Below are 15324 nucleotides of genomic sequence, written 5' to 3'. Positions count from 1 at the left end.
GGCATTCTTTACTGAAATGTATTGAGATTTCTGCTTGTTCAGAAGTATACTTGGCATACCTAAAACTCCAGAGGAACTTGATTAAATAACTTAATTTTTATGGATCTGTAGTGTTTGCACTCTTGATAAAAAGCTGCACTGCTGTGTCAACCAGTTCAAATGATAACAGGGTCATCCCATCGCACCAAGTACCCTTTGTACAGTCATATGCTTCCTCTGTGTCAGTCTATGCTAACTGACCTCTATTTTCCTTCACAAAGGGAACTGCCCAGGTGGTGGAATTGATTAAGCCACACATCTATGCAGAGTCAAAATAAGAGGCACTGAAGCCTGCCTCCTGCCTGTTTCCAGATCAGTGCATATCTCAAGTGTCATTCACTGATGCCTTTAAGCTAATTGTAGGCTGTTGCTGAAATGGCCACCTCACTGAAGGCTCCATCTGACTGTGGCTGCCACTATTCAGATGTTGGCATTAACATGGGGAACTGGGTTAGGGCGCTAATCAGATCAGGAAAACTAACCCAGCAAAAGAAAAATCCTTGTACTATCCAGTCTAATAATCTACATTCTAAAATAATTTCTAGCAGTCACTATTCAGTAGAGAACCACTAATCTCCTGGGTCGCACAGAACAGATTTCTGCATCCTTGTAGAGTTATTTCCCCCTTCCTCTTTCTCTGTTTACCTTGTGTCTCAGATTATGAGCTCCTCAGGGCAAGAACCATCTCTCCCAGTGTGTTTGTATGGTGTGTCTAAACATGCAGGTGTAAATGTATGGCAGATCAGATAAAATGATAATCTTTTCTATTACCTGATAGGATATCTTACTGACCAAATCTTAACCCTGACATTAAAGGTTCTGTGCTTGGAGTCTCATACAATTGCAATTGAGGTCGCAGTTCCTCAGCTTTCCTAAAGGTGAATATTGCAGTAACAGTGCAGGGTTGATTGTCCTTTTACTTACACTATTTACAGCAAATCCTAAGTATGCATTAACATGGGTGCTGTTCCATCAGTGTGACTGAAAGAAAGATGAAGCTGAAATTTTTACAGCAGCCACGGGGGAAAAAAAAAATCACACAGGTAAGGTGAGTTAATGATGAAGAGAAAAATGGCTTTTAATACAGCTGTAGTTCCAAACCCTGTAAGACATTTAAGCATATATTAATGTTGTTCCTATTTATTCAGATATAATATGAGGAATGTTCATGACAAATTACTCAATGGCTGGCATTTCATAGAAGCTTAAGGACTTAAAACGTTTTTCCCCCCCTTTTAGCTATACCAGTAGAAACTGCCAAACAAAATGCAAACGTTGCTTTGGTTCTGACTTCATGCGGAGGCCATATCGGTTTTCTGGAAGGAATATGGCCAAGGAAGTGCACTTACATGGACAGAGTCTTCAAGCAGTTTGTGCAAGCTGTGTTTGAGCATGGAAATAAAATCTTTAGCATGTAGCTTTGGACCACTATTATAGCACAGTGGCACATTCTGACAAGGGCAGTTAAGCTTAGTGCACAGATTTTAACTCCTGTAAGCCAGCAAATGGATAAAGTCCATTACTACATGCAAAAATATTTTTGCCTAAGATTTTGTAGCAAGAAACTAAATATTATGTTGTCACTTTTATATTTATTTTTAATATGCCTTACTAAGAATGACCTTAAATGAAACAGTGTTCTGCATACATCAAATTGCACTTAACCAAAACTATCAAGTAGAGAGATTATAATTCCTCAGGATTTTAATTTAAACCAGTATGTATTTAGGAGACTTTATTTAGATGGCTTTTACTATTAGAATGGCAACACGCAAAATAGCTTATATTATCCTGTCACATACAGTACCAGTTGGCCCATTCCTTAGGGCACTGACAGTGAAAATCTTAAAATATGAAAACAAAAGGAGGGATCAAATAAAAGTACTGACTCTTCAAATAAGTCAAAAATTCAGCATGTTATTCCATAGCATTAGATTGGTACCTGCTTTTGCTGTTCTGCCCTGAGAGTATCCAGATTTAGGGCTGGTTATTGTTTTTTAAACTACTGTCAATGCCATACTTGTCTTACATGGTTATTTTTTAAAGAGCTAATTTACAGTGTTTACATATAACCAAAAGATTCCTTTAAAACAGTACTGTAATAACTTATGTAATTAAAAGACATTTTGCATTTTAGAGTTTATGTAAAACTGGGTGTTGTCACATAAGTAACACAGACTTCATATAAATGGTAAACTTGATTGAACCTGCTATGTTTATATTACCTTGCAAGAACATTTCAGCTTTAAAGAATAAATATTAGAGCATCGGGAAATTATTATATAATCTGCTTTAAACTAAAAAAAAACCCAACAAATTCAAACCTTTTGTCTCTGCTATTGTTTCATATCATTTCTGAGAAGAATGGAACAAATTGTTTAAAGAACGTTGGGATGGAGGTCAGAGCTGTGCCTCTGGTTTGTATATTTGATCATTTGTCAGCATCTTGGCAGTAGGTTGTCAAATCACTGAAGCCACTGCAAACCAGCTTCTGCCCTAGCGGCTTATGAGTTGTGAGGGTGGCCAAGGCATCGCTGTTCTCCTGAGCCCTGACACAGAGTGACAGCCAGCGCGGGCCTTTGAGGAGAAAGGACACTTGGACAGAATATCTTTTGAAACTATTGGGAAGCCCTAATTTAGGGCATACTGAAATTTAAAACAGGCCCTTAAGCAGCATCTGTGGAGCTCCTACCTTTTGCTGATCACTGATTTGGGCCTAGCTGAATAAGAAGTCAGGAAAGATGCCTCTGCATTTTTATTTTTATCTTTGAGCGGGGTCAGTACAAGAAGAAAATGCAGCTAAAAAAAGCAAGTCAGGTCTTTTGTCTCAAGCAGTACGTGAACACTCCCCTTGCAAGGCATGTTTCCTAGTAACAGCAAAGGAAGAACAAAAATACTTTTTGTCTTTAGAAAAAGAAATTGGGACATGATATACGAAAGCTGTTTTGTAAGGTGGACGGTTGAATTAAGAAAATTAAAAAGTGCTTTCAAGTTTTGACTTTTCAAACAGTCACTTGCCCAAATAATGAACTCTAACGTATTTTTTCTCTGATAAGAAAAATTAGAAAAGTGACTTGCAAAAGAAAAATGAAATTTTGTGCATGCTACTACAATACAGAAAATCAGCATATTAGTAGGGTGCCTTATTTATTCTTGTATTCATTTACAGGTTTTATGGTCATGCAAAAACAATGAGCAATAAACTGTATTTAGTGATACATTTGTAAAATTGTTTAGGTGCAGTACTGTTCAAAACTCAGCATCAAGTATTAATAAAGATAAAACCACTTACATTAAATCACACCTTACTGTTTAAATAAAGTAATATGATTAATGGCAGAATTTCTATCTCTCTGCATGGTCTTACTTAATTTAGATCCAATACCTATACAAATCTCCATGGGACTTTTATCTTTAAAGCTACATTAAGCAAAAATCAGTAAAGTTGGGGTTTCCACCCCCCCCTCCTCCCCAAGATGTACAGTGTTTTTCCTTAGACCCCATCAGGGAAAATACATTGTTCAAAGCATAGTGTGCAAGGTGGTAACAATCAAATTTTAATACGGCTATTTTCAAGCTTGATCTTCTGAAACAAAAACCTCAGACAGTTACCTCAGATCTTACAGAGTACACACAATCTAGAAACAAGTGCCATAAACATTTTTGCTGTGCAATAACTTTGTACCTCACACAGTTTCACAAGTAAGCCAAAGTCCACAATGTGCCCTATATTCAAAACACTGTGAATTCACAGGGTCTTTATTTGGCTTTTCATGCGATCTGAGTATCCAGGCATCAACAGGGATATGTAATGCTGACGATGGGAGAAAGTTGTTAGTTATCAATGTACTCCTTACTGGAAAGAAGAAGTAGAATGAAAATGAAATTCCAAGCCACAAGGGCTGCAGACACCTACCTCTTACAGAAAACTTTCTTCCTAGTTCAGAATCTCATAGTAGCTGAAGTCAGCAGGGTCCTCTAGAGACTGTCTAGTTCAGCCCTCTGCCCAAAACAGGAGATACCACATACATGCTCCAGAATATCCACCTCTTCTCACTTTGCCCTTGGCATCAATGCATGGTACAGTTCTTTTTATCTGTGAGACCTTCAGTCACCCAAGAGTCATTTGTGATCTCAGCTGTCTTAGCACCAGATCAAAAAGACCAAGATTTTAAGGTGTAATTTATTATGTCCACTCCTGGCAAAAAAAAAAAAGGACTTGGAAGAACTGAAAATTTCCAATATACAATATGGTTCTTTGAATACAGAGAAACTAACCCATACTATACATTTCACACTGAACAGATGAATTAATGCTCTTTTTGGAAACCATGACACGTAACAACACCATTTAAAATACTTAGAAAGGGCTGTGGAGGACAGTCTACAACTCCACAGGAGCTGGTGTCAAGAAAATGCCAATAAAGCAGTGGTGACTCCAGGCAGGTCAGCATGGTCCTGTCAATGTGACACTGAGTGTCACACTTTAGATCCCAACATGCTGACTGTTGCAGAGTGCAGTCCCTCCAAGGCCTAGACTCACGATTACAGAGACTGGAAAAGGGCTCCACATTCAAGAATTACTCCCCCGATGTGGTTCAGGAAGCTTCTCCTTCTCTGTGCTGCAACTTGCAATTTCTAGCTGAAATCTAATAGTCAACTGTTTGAGCCCTTCAAGTCAACAGAATAGAGCAGCTTACTTTATCTCAGCAGTTCCCAAGTGTTTAAGACAACAGCCTCCTCCCCTTTTCCTGTAATGGTCTGGACCCCTGTGTACCACTCACACACACATCCACTCTCTGTCCCAGACCCAAATCTGTAAGCCAGCTGTACCAGCCTTCCCTCCAGATGTAGCTATCTGCAGTCCATTTTATCCCTGTTCCCCTCCTGCCCTGAAAGAAAACCCCACAAACTTCACATTCAGCATGCAAGCAAAGTGGACAAGTCCCAGCCCAATTTTTTTTCCTGCCTCCCTGCAAAAAACAAAACCAACTATTCAAATTCTACCTCCCCCCATTTACATGGCCCCGTGTTTTTCAGCTAATTGCCCTGTAAAGCTCTTTAACTCCAGGCAGTCAGGGCACTCTCCAATCCCTGTTGTCCCACGTGCCACCTACACAGGAATTTCAGAGGGGAACTGCCTCTTTCACCTACAACTCCTGTAGCTACCTGGCTCATGCCAATGACTCACACCTACCAGGAAGAAGACTTTAGCCCTGCACTCTGCTTCTCCCCAGGTCGCTTGGGCTGAATGCATCATCACCTTGAGGAAAAGAAACATTTGTTCCCTGAGTCATCAAGTTGCTGTAACACATGGGCACCCTTCAACCTGTGCCACTTGCTGGGGTTCTCATCCCAGCATGCCAGCTGGTCAGAAAGAGCACTGGAATGCTCAAGGCAATGAATAAGAAAGAGGGGGGGTGTAAAAAAGCCCAAGAGACTCACCCTGGGGACTTGCCACTGACCTCCAGCATACATGCTGGGTCCCCCCAAGTAACTCCTCCTGCGGCCAATCTGCTGTGGGATATCTCAGCTACGGTTTGGGTTTTTGTTGTTGTTGTTTAATTTTCATTCCGACAGAAGGAAAAATCTACCAGACAGTGGTTCTTCATTGGCAGCATCTCCTCCTCTGAAGGATCCAATTTTCCTGTCTCATTCCTGCTACTTGAGATGCAAAAATCAGCCTCTCCCCTCTTCCTGCGGTAGAGGGACCTTTTGAATCTGCTGAACGGAGGGAAACTGGGGCCCTGTGCTGTCTCAACTCCTCCTCCGGTTCCTTAAATGTTCTGTATATGTAGAATGTATATGGTTTAAATGAGCTGCCCATGTGGCCTTACCTCACTTGTCTGAGGCATTCTGAGGCGCGAGCGGCGTCTGCAAGGTTAATTACCAGTGAAAGGTTAAGCAGCTCCTACCTCTTGGTTGTCTGTAACCACTTCCTTGCTCAGATGAGATGTCTGATAAGCAGCGGGGCAGGCTGGCAGTGCGTTTGCATGTCAAAGGGGGCTGTAAGATCGGCGTGCTGGCAGGACCGCTGGGATTGAGTTTGGGATCAAGAGCTCAGTCCTGTTAACTACGTAGCCCGCCCTAAGGCTGCAGTTTCACAAGCAGCTGTCAATGTTAACAGCTCCCTCATGCTAAAAAGGGGAAGGCTTGCGCTTCCTCCCGTCTTTTCTTATCCTCCTGATTCCAGTCATACGGTCCTCAGCCTTTCTTACTCTGGTAGAGTATGATTCACTTTTTCCACTGGGTTATTTTTTTTGCTAGCTCGGGAAGTTAAATTTGCTTGCCTATGGGGGTCCCTCAGGTGTTAGATGGAGGCTGGCATGAGGTAAGGAGCTGGAGAACACTGGTGGGAGTGGAGAAAGGAAGTGGAGGAAATAATAGGAGAAGCTTCCCCCCTCTGGTGACAGTCATGTCCCAAAGCTGTAGCCCAGCGGGGCACTCTCTGCAATTAGTGGAGTGATCCATTACCAGCTGAGTTATTCCGTGAAAAAAGGCATAACCTAGAAGCAAGTAATTTTTCACTTAGCTGCAGACAAGAGGCACTCCAGCAGTATTACTGCAGTGGTAAATATGGCTAAATTAACAAAGAATCTTTTTGGGGTTAAATCTGTCCTACATACTCCACCTATGTGAATGCAGTTTCTCCTCCGTCCCCAGGTTCCCCAGTTCTGCAACAATTCATGCCCAAGGACTCCTGTTTATATTCACCACGACTTCCGAGGAGAGTAAATTTCTGTGAGGTTTGTGTTCTTTCAACAATGACATTTGCTAGCAAGTTCGCACTAAGATCAGTGCTTCAAAATGCTGCCACCTTCTGTGGAAAACTGGAAAATTACTGGTCTTCTTCTATCCCATGAACTAAGTTTTTCCAAATTTTGGAATTTAATGCTTTATAAGAATGCCTGCTACTTTACTATTTCCCTGCTATACAGCAAATTACTATTTCATGGAAGGATGTGAAAATATCTAGGTTTACTTGCTTCATGTTCCTAAGAAGGAGACATGGGAAAACATTATTTTAAATTTATAAAGATAATGGTTACATAAAGAAATGCTTTTACCATCCTCCAGGAAATTTACATGCAGCCCAGTGATTAAAATATCCTTCATCTGGAAAATATTCTGTCAGATACTGAGGGAGAGCAGGACATGTTGCTGCGTTCATTGTAAAGTCACAGCAGATTATCATGCATTAAAGAGGAGCTGCTACAGGGAGTTATAAATAACATCTCCTCCTATCCGCTTTTAAAAAAAACTACAGCTGCTGAAAATTCCCATTTGTCCAGTACAAACTGTGCTTCAATGAAGCGTGTCCAGAAAGAGGACACACCAAGGAAGGCAGTTCCTTGTTTCAGTTAACAAAGAGACAAAAAACTTTACAGGCAAAACAGAGTATCTCCAGGTAAATCTTATGTTTATACAAATAAATTTATGCTATTCAGAAACTTGACAGCAATTTCCAACAATTGATCCCATAAATGTAATAAAAATAGAAATCACTAAAATGTTTCGAAGATTATAAAACAGACCTAGAAAGTTTATTATAAAAACAAAAATAACCCCTTTTTAAATACTGCAGGTATTAACAAATGAATATTTACAAGACCAAATACTGAAATACTTTTGTGATCTCTTTTAGATCAGTGAACTGTTACCAGAAATTGTAAAGTAAATCATAAATCTCTGGGAGAAACCCTTTCACATACTATCATTAAAAACCTTTCCTTCTAACACCTTTCCTGGCGATTGGCTGAGGTTCCTCACTGTTCTCCAGTGGTGTATACACATCACTAGGTGAATTCATGGTCAAATAAACTGAGGCTGTGTCTATATTGGCAAGTAGAACATACTGATAAGAGTGGACATGCCCAGCAAAGATACCGAATGTTGAGATGTTGATACAGACATTTATCTGCATTTCAGGTAGGACCTCCTTCAGGTTACCCCTAGGAAAGTCATATGGATGGAGCACATTAGGTGTGCATGAGGTACCTCTGTGTTAGTATTCCAGTTAGGATCAGCAGCTCACTTTCGAAGGGAATCCTCTGATGGCTTCCACTTACCATCCAGGGTCTTGGAGCATGCATAATGGATTCCTTTTGAAGGAACCCAAACCCATAGTTACATCCCCACAACATCCCCAATGTATTCAAACTCCAGCTGTCACTGCATCCAGTGACAAAGCTGGTCTGGACTGCCACATCAGTGGTATGGATGTCAGATCTTCAGCTTTTTGTTCAGAACTTGCCAATGTAGACAACAGGCTCAGACACAGAAATATCCTGAGGCCAAGAAGCCATGACGTAAGGTTAGGTGAGGTATAAACACTTGACAAGTGTAGCAAGGACTGAAATATCCCAGACTCTGGCAAAAATCACAAATAGGTGGTTACACTATAGAATGAGTTGTGAAACACTGTGCAGAGTACACAGAACAAAAGAGCTAGCTGGCACGTTCAGAGTTACTGCCAAACTTAGCAAAGTAAAACAAGTTGGACAAGTGGACTCAAAAAGGCAGCTCTCTGAGTGAACTCAGTGCTCTGGAGAGAGGAGTGGACACTGCACGGGACCAAGACACACCCAAGAACCCTCTTTAATCTGACACAGACAAGCAAACGTCTGTCCTGCTTGACACCTAAGTGACATACAGTGGCACCACGACACACCTGTACCAAGGGGGCTGGCAGCTGTCTGCACACCTGCACAGCTGAGCAGCAGCTGAGTAACCTACTTCAGAGGTGTCTGCAAACTAATTGTGAGAAGGGGTCTGCAAACACTTGAGGAAAGGCTGCTGCAAGCACATCTGCTGTAATACCACCAGGAACTTGGTGGGACTCAGAAACACAGAATCAGTCAGGTTGGAAAGGACCACAGAGGGTCATCTGGTCCAACCTTCCTGCCCAGGCAAGGTTATTCTAGAGTACATGGCAAAGAATTGTGCCCAGATGGTTCTTGAGTATCTCCAGTGAGGGAGACTCCACAGCCTCTCTGGGCAATCCGTTCCAGTGCTGGGTCACCGACACAGTAAAGAATTTCTTCCTCACGTTCAGGTGGAACTTCCTGTGCATCAGTTTCTGCCCATTGCCTCTTGTCGCACTGCTTAGCACCACCAAGGAGAGCCTGGCTCCATCCTCCAGGCACCTCCCTTTAGATATTTATACACATTGACAAGGTCCCCTCTTAGTCGACTCTTCATTTTTCATTTCACTACGGCTGCCAGCTGTGAGGTGTCAGCTGCTGACTGACACAGCGTGGGCCGCCAGCGCGGTCACTTTGTCCCCACTGGCCCCATGGCACGTGGCGCCACTTTCCCTCCTTGTTTTTGGCAAAGGAGGAGGCTCGGACAACCCACCCGGGCGCCCAGCAGTGCGAGTGGGCCGAGCCACCGGGACATCGCTGCCAGAGGGGAGCTTAAAGATTGTCTGGTTCCAATCCCCTTGCCGTGGGTAGGGACACCTCCTACTAGACCAGGTTGCTCAGCGCTTCATCCAGCCTGGCCTTGAACACTTCCAGGGACGAGGCATCCACAACTTCTCTGGGCTACAGGTTCCAGTGCTTCATCCTCTCACAGTAAAGAATTTCTTCCTAATACCTTCCTAATACCTACCCTCTCTCAGTTTGAAGCCATTCCCCGTTGTTCTGTCAATATATGCTCTTGTAAGCATCCTCCACTCCTTAGATGCATGTTTTAATTAGTACCGGCTCTGGATTCCTTACCGAACGTTCCCATATGGCAGCGACGCCCTCACACAGGCGACTGCGCATGCGCGCACCACGCCGCTTCCCGCCCTCCCCGTTCCGACTCCCGCCGGAAGATGCCCCGTCCCCGCCGGGGGAGGCTGGGCCGGCGGCGGGGCGGGCGGGACGGGGCGGTGCCGCGGCGGTGCCCGGCTGTGGGCGGGTTCGAGGCTCGGGCTCGCCGCCTCCGCCAGCGCCGGCACGTCGCTGACACCCTCGCGAGGTAAGCGGCCGCCGGCAAATCGGGGGACGGGGGGGCCCGAGGAAGTTGCTCTCCCCCGCACTCCCCCCCACCCTACCCGTGTCCTGGCGGGCCCCGTCACCCCCGTGCCCCCGCCCGGGGCCGAGAGCCCGGCGGCGGCTCCTCCCCGGGCCTGCCCGCCGCTGTCGCGGAGGAAGCGGGCCGGCCGTGCCTTGTCGTGAGCGGGAACCGGAGCGGGCTCCCGGCGGCGTCCGGCCTCATCCCGGCACCCCCGCCCTGCCCCGGCGGCCCGGGCCGCGGGAGCTCCTGGCCGGGAGCGGGGGCTCCCCGCCAGGCCCTGCTCCAGGAGGGCTGTCACCGCGGGGCGCTGGGGCGGCTGACACCGGGCCACGCTTGGAGCCCAGCCTTTCCCTCCCCTTCTTTTCCCTTCCCCCTGAGTTGTGCCGTAGGGGCTGCCAGGCGCTGCCCTGGCCCTCAACCGGGACGCCTCAGATTCGAGACGCCCGCGCCCTGTCCAGCAGGTGGGCAACCAGCCTTAGCCCCTGCTTTAAGGACCGGAGGCTGTAACACTCTCTTTTCTCGGTTTTGTTCGTTTGTTGGTTTGGGGTTTTTTTTGGGTTTGATATTTTTGTTTGCTCTGTTCTGTTGTTCCGGTTTATTTCCCCTGTAATTCTTGCACCAAACCTTTGCTTGAGTTCTCGTTTGTTCTGCACTTGTGTGTCTTCCCTGCTTTCCATAATCCGGCTTTCACTAGAGGGTGACTTCTTCGGGGCAGAGACTGCCAGTTCTGGAACGTCTGGAAAAGACTTTGCTCAGTTGTGCAAAGTGTTAGTAGGAAAGAAATTACTGTTCAAGAGCTCTGTGGGAGGAGGGTGTATTTTGTAGTTTCCTGAGGAGTGCCAGTGAGGGAAGTTTTGTACTTTCTGTTTTGTACTTAAAAGTCTTCTGTGAGTGTGCCATGTCATGTCTGGAAAAAACCGAAGAAGGTCCAGGTGTATACAGTGTGTGTCATGGTATTCTCAGATTCTGAGGGTCAGTACTGTGCTCTAAGAGACCTATTCAGCAGCTGGGGCTGTTATTTTCAGGATGAGTGGCCATACCGCAGCTCTGACAGATTTTCTTTGACTGGTGGAAACCCATAGGCGTGTGAGATGTTACGGAGCTCATGAGCTATTAGAATGTAGGCACAGAAATTCTGTTACCTGTTCCTTAGGGAGAGACGTGAAAATAGCACCACAAAAAGCGCTGTTAGTGAGTTCTTCCCTGGGTGGAATTTAAAAAATATACCTCAAATACGGGTTTTTGTCATGTATGTTCTTTAAAGGCGGAGGTCAGAAGACAGCACTGGTGTCTGGAATCTGAGTTTTAATCAGCTTTTTAATAAAATTATTAGTTTTGCATGGTTAGAAATGCTTTCCTAAGTGGATAAATGAAAATGAGGTGAAGGACAATATAAAGTCTAAAGAAAAGAAAAAGTGCAGTTGTTTACTTTTTCCTTTTGGATAATGATTAATTATTAAGAGGAGCTTAACATAAGTGTCTTTCAGATTATTAGAGAAAGACATTCATTTGTCAATACTGGAAGTCGTACTTTAGTTGTAATGAACTGACAGTGTCTGGTCTGTGTTGCACAACTGGTGACTTGTTCCTGTTTGACCTTAAAAATTTGTCAGATTTAACATCAGATCAGTTTAGGTTTGAAAAGCAACGTAGTTTCATAGAAATCTGTATATAATCTGTCAGTCTGTCAGTAACAAAAATTAATAGGTAATTCTTGATTGAAAATGGTGATGTGGAAGTTCTGACCACTGAGTCTTCCAGTAAACTTTTTTTTTTTACAAATTTTATAAAGTTATTGCTGAAACTTTATTGAGCAATTATTATCTATGCCATAATACAGTAACAGTGTCTTTGAGTAAGGGAACTGAAAAGTTTCAGAAGTCAAAAATGTATATGAAAGGGATGATCAGCCAAATCGGTGAAGATTTTTTACCAAGAATCTCTGTTAGTTTTCAGACTCTTGTGCAGAGTAGCTTCTGCATCGTTAACATCATTTCAGTTCTCTTGAAGACATTAACTGCCCAAGGGAAATGTCTCTCATAATGCTACTTTCTAGGCTTTCCATCTCTCATTTGTAGCTTAAGTCATGTTAGAAGGAACAGTTGTAGGTGGTTGCTAATGTCTGTGAAGTTCTGTTGTAGCAGCCACAAAACTTGGTAACTGAGTCTAATGTATTTATTCCCTGTCGCTGTGAAGCACAAGACTGACAGCAGTCCCACTTTTTTATTGGCTCTGAAAGAGAGCAGCACACTATTTTCTGGAAAAAGGTGAAAGGCTGAGAAACTTGTTTTTGAATTGTACTGTTATCTGCCACCTTTCGAAAGGTAAAAGGGTAGTGTTTAAAACAGCAAACTGCCAAAAATTGTTGGATATGGAAAGAGAAAATAAAATTTGCCCGTTGTTTTTGGTTGGTTGTTGGCTTGGATTTTTTTTTTTTTTTTTTTAGTTCCTTATCAATGAAACTTTAAAGCTAAGCATTGTTTGAGGGGATGGAAGAGGGTGGGAATTCAGAGTCTGAGAAGGAAGTTAATGAAGTGTTTACTGCATGAACATTTTCTATTCTTCATAGGTGGCATGAAACGTCCTGTTTGTAAGCATATGCATAAGGAATGCTCTTGGCACACCTTGATAAGTTACTTTGGCCTAAACATCGATTGCCTTTTGTAAAAACCTGTAAGTAAAATAAGTGTAATTTGGTTTGAGATTGCTTTGATGATTTGCTTTCTGATCACAGCATGATCTGGCTATAAAAGGAAAAGTGAATATATAAAAGTGAAAAGTTACGATATTTGACAAAGAATCTAAAAGCTGAGTCACTTGGTTTTTTACAGAAATGGCAGCTCAGAAAAGGAAATCTGCATTAGTAGAGCCTTCTGCTAAACGTCCAAAGCTGGACAAGAACAGCAAACCATCTTTGTCAAAGAAGGAAAAAGAGGTGTCGGATACTAAACATGGCTCAAATAAATCAAAGCCCAATCAGTGTGCAGTGCAGGAGAAAACTGTACTCAAAACCTCTGTCAAACCAAACAGGTCAGTGACAAAAAAAGTACATAATTGTTTCATGTTACCTTGATAGACTACACTAGTGCAGAAACAATCTAAGCAGGGGGAATCTGAGTTAAAGATGCAGCTAAATAGTTAAATAGTACTAGAAGGGAGATCAGATTTAAATCATTATGTATGCTGTCTGCTACAGGATTTTTCTCTGGAAGCATGTAAGTGTCTTGAAATCCAGAAAGACCTCCTTCAAAAAAGTTTCTGAAGTAAAAATAAATTTAATATTATCTAAGCTCATACTTCATTTGAAAGTCACAAGTATCAGTGATTGAAAACTGCTAGACCTATTAAAAAGTGTTCATCTGGGGTTCATAGTTCAACCTTGCCATGCATAAATAACATTAAATACAACACTTAAGAGTAACCAGGTGGAAGTGAACTCCTTTTGGAATAATTCTAGGGCAAATTCTTCTAAAACTATTGAGTGTATAAGATCTAGTGTGTGTTAAAAAGAAAAGAAAAAAAGAGGCAGAGGAGGAATGAAAAGAGTCTTATGACAAATTCTACTTTCTAGATGCTGAAAAAAATATTATTTGAATCTTTCAGTGATAACACCAATGAACCTGAAGTAGTAACACGCATGACTACAAGATCATCAGCATTGAACTCAAATAATAAAACAATACCTGGCAAAACAGTCCAGCAGCAGCAGCAGCCTAAATCTGCAAAAAAAAAGGAGGTATGCCAGAAAAAATCTGTGCAAGAAATTCCTAAGTCAAAATGCTTAATTGCGCCAAACGAGCCAGTAACAAGGAGATCACAGAGACTGCAGCAGTTAACACATGTGCATGTTCCAGCAAGATCCCTGCGCAGCAGAGAAGTTAAAAAAGAAAAGGTTTTGGAAGTTAAGCATGGTAGCCAGGCAAAAAGACATGCTCACAGTGTTGCAGCAAAACCACTGAAATCTGCTGGAGGGAAAACGGAACAGAAAAACTTAAAGCCAAACAATACAAATGAGGATAAAGAAATACATGGAGAAGTGACCAGCTCTCTGAAAGAGAAAAAGTGTAAAGCAGACAATAAAAAAGATAATGCACACAATCTTCAAGGGTCCTCATCATGTCCTGATGAGTGTCTTGAGGAGGTCAAGAAAGACCAAACAGGCCCTGTATCTCCTCCTAATTCTAGCAACACGAAGAAAGTAGAAATTGATTCTCTTAAGCCAAATTCTACAGCATCTAAGGAAAAGCAACAAACACATCAGAACATAAAAGCCAGTACAAAACCAAAAAATACTCCACAGCCATCTGTAAGTGAGACAAATGTGGCTGATCAACCAGAGAATGATGCAAAATCTAAAAGGGTGAGCATCCTTGAACTTTGTGAAGAAATTGCAGGTGAGATTGAGTCAGATACAGTAGAAGTGAAAAAAGATTCCCCTAATGCAGAGGATAGCAAAACAGAGGAAAAGCACGATGACACGCAGTTACAGCAAAGTGAAATGCTTACTCAGAAAGAACCCAGTCAAAGCACTCAGTGCAAACGGTTTTTCCCTAGCAAAAAAGCAATGCCTGTCAAATGTACTCTGAATGGTAGAAATAACTCCTCAAACAAAAACTCTAAATGGACCAAAATTAAATTGCTGAAAGCTAGTAACGTGAAGCAAAGTAACTCAAATTCTCCAAATGCCCCCAAGCTTCCTTTTCTGAAAGATTTCCCTGAAGTTTCAGAGGCAAGTCAAATGGCTGCAGAAGCAGAGCTTTCAAAGGCACAAGGCAAGCTGTCAACAAGACTGTTTGAGAATGAAAGTACAACTTGTGTGCAGGAGAAATCAAATACTTCATCTGAAAGAGCTGAAGCTAAAGAAGTGACATTAGAAACAAAACAGCCCACAAGGAAAGGTGCAGAAAATGGTTTGTTGCCTAACTTGACAAAACGTTTATGTGAGCCAAGACCAGATGAGGTAAGTTATTTTAATTATGGTGTTCAGTGGGAGGTTGTTCTAAATCTATTTTGTTTTCTGAGAATCCCATGCTCAGAACTGTTTTAACACTGATTTTCTTTTACAGTAACCTGAAATTTTCAAATGTATTAAAGATTTACTGCTGTGTTGTCATAGATGGGTGATAGTAAACTGAAAAATTAATCGATTTTACCCTCCTAGATTCTGTTGTTAACTAAATGTTGATCAGTAAAATTTTGTGCTGGAGCCAAAGGTTGTACAGATTCATGTGGACACTTCTTTGTGCCTTCAGCTTCTATAGTTGCTTTGTTCTGCAAAGG

The 15324-nt window shown here is 42.5% G+C and overlaps 2 protein-coding genes across 8 annotated transcripts in view; both read left to right on the top strand.

The window, feature by feature from the left end:
• The window catches only part of ABHD3 (abhydrolase domain containing 3, phospholipase), a 29154-nt gene extending 21375 nt beyond the window's left edge, over positions 1–7779 (top strand). The window contains exons 9-10 of one of the 5 annotated variants that reach the window (XM_069004596.1): positions 6703–6785; positions 7117–7772. In XM_069004596.1, coding sequence (XP_068860697.1) covers positions 6703–6785; positions 7117–7143 — 110 coding nt within the window. In that variant the 3' untranslated portion in view covers positions 7144–7772. Of the gene's footprint in view, positions 1–974; positions 3382–6702 lie in introns of those variants that run through there. The other 4 variants (XM_069004595.1, XM_069004593.1, XM_069004594.1 and 1 more) reach the window with 4 other exon arrangements.
• A 2136-nt stretch (positions 7780–9915) lies between these two features.
• Positions 9916–15324, top strand: part of ESCO1 (establishment of sister chromatid cohesion N-acetyltransferase 1) — a 33652-nt gene continuing 28243 nt past the window's right edge. For 2 of the 3 annotated variants that reach the window (XM_069004590.1, XM_069004592.1), the window contains exons 1-4: positions 9916–10005; positions 12614–12717; positions 12876–13074; positions 13648–15004. In XM_069004590.1, coding sequence (XP_068860691.1) covers positions 12878–13074; positions 13648–15004 — 1554 coding nt within the window. In that variant the 5' untranslated portion in view covers positions 9916–10005; positions 12614–12717; positions 12876–12877. Of the gene's footprint in view, positions 10006–10410; positions 10506–12613; positions 12718–12875; positions 13075–13647; positions 15005–15324 lie in introns of those variants that run through there. The other variant, XM_069004591.1, reaches the window with a different exon arrangement.

This window comes from Aphelocoma coerulescens, chromosome 2, assembly GCF_041296385.1.
Source record: "Aphelocoma coerulescens isolate FSJ_1873_10779 chromosome 2, UR_Acoe_1.0, whole genome shotgun sequence".
In the NCBI taxonomy this organism is placed as follows: domain Eukaryota; kingdom Metazoa; phylum Chordata; class Aves; order Passeriformes; family Corvidae; genus Aphelocoma; species Aphelocoma coerulescens.
Note: the sequence above shows the minus strand (reverse complement) of the source record. Positions and strands in the feature narration are given on the sequence as shown.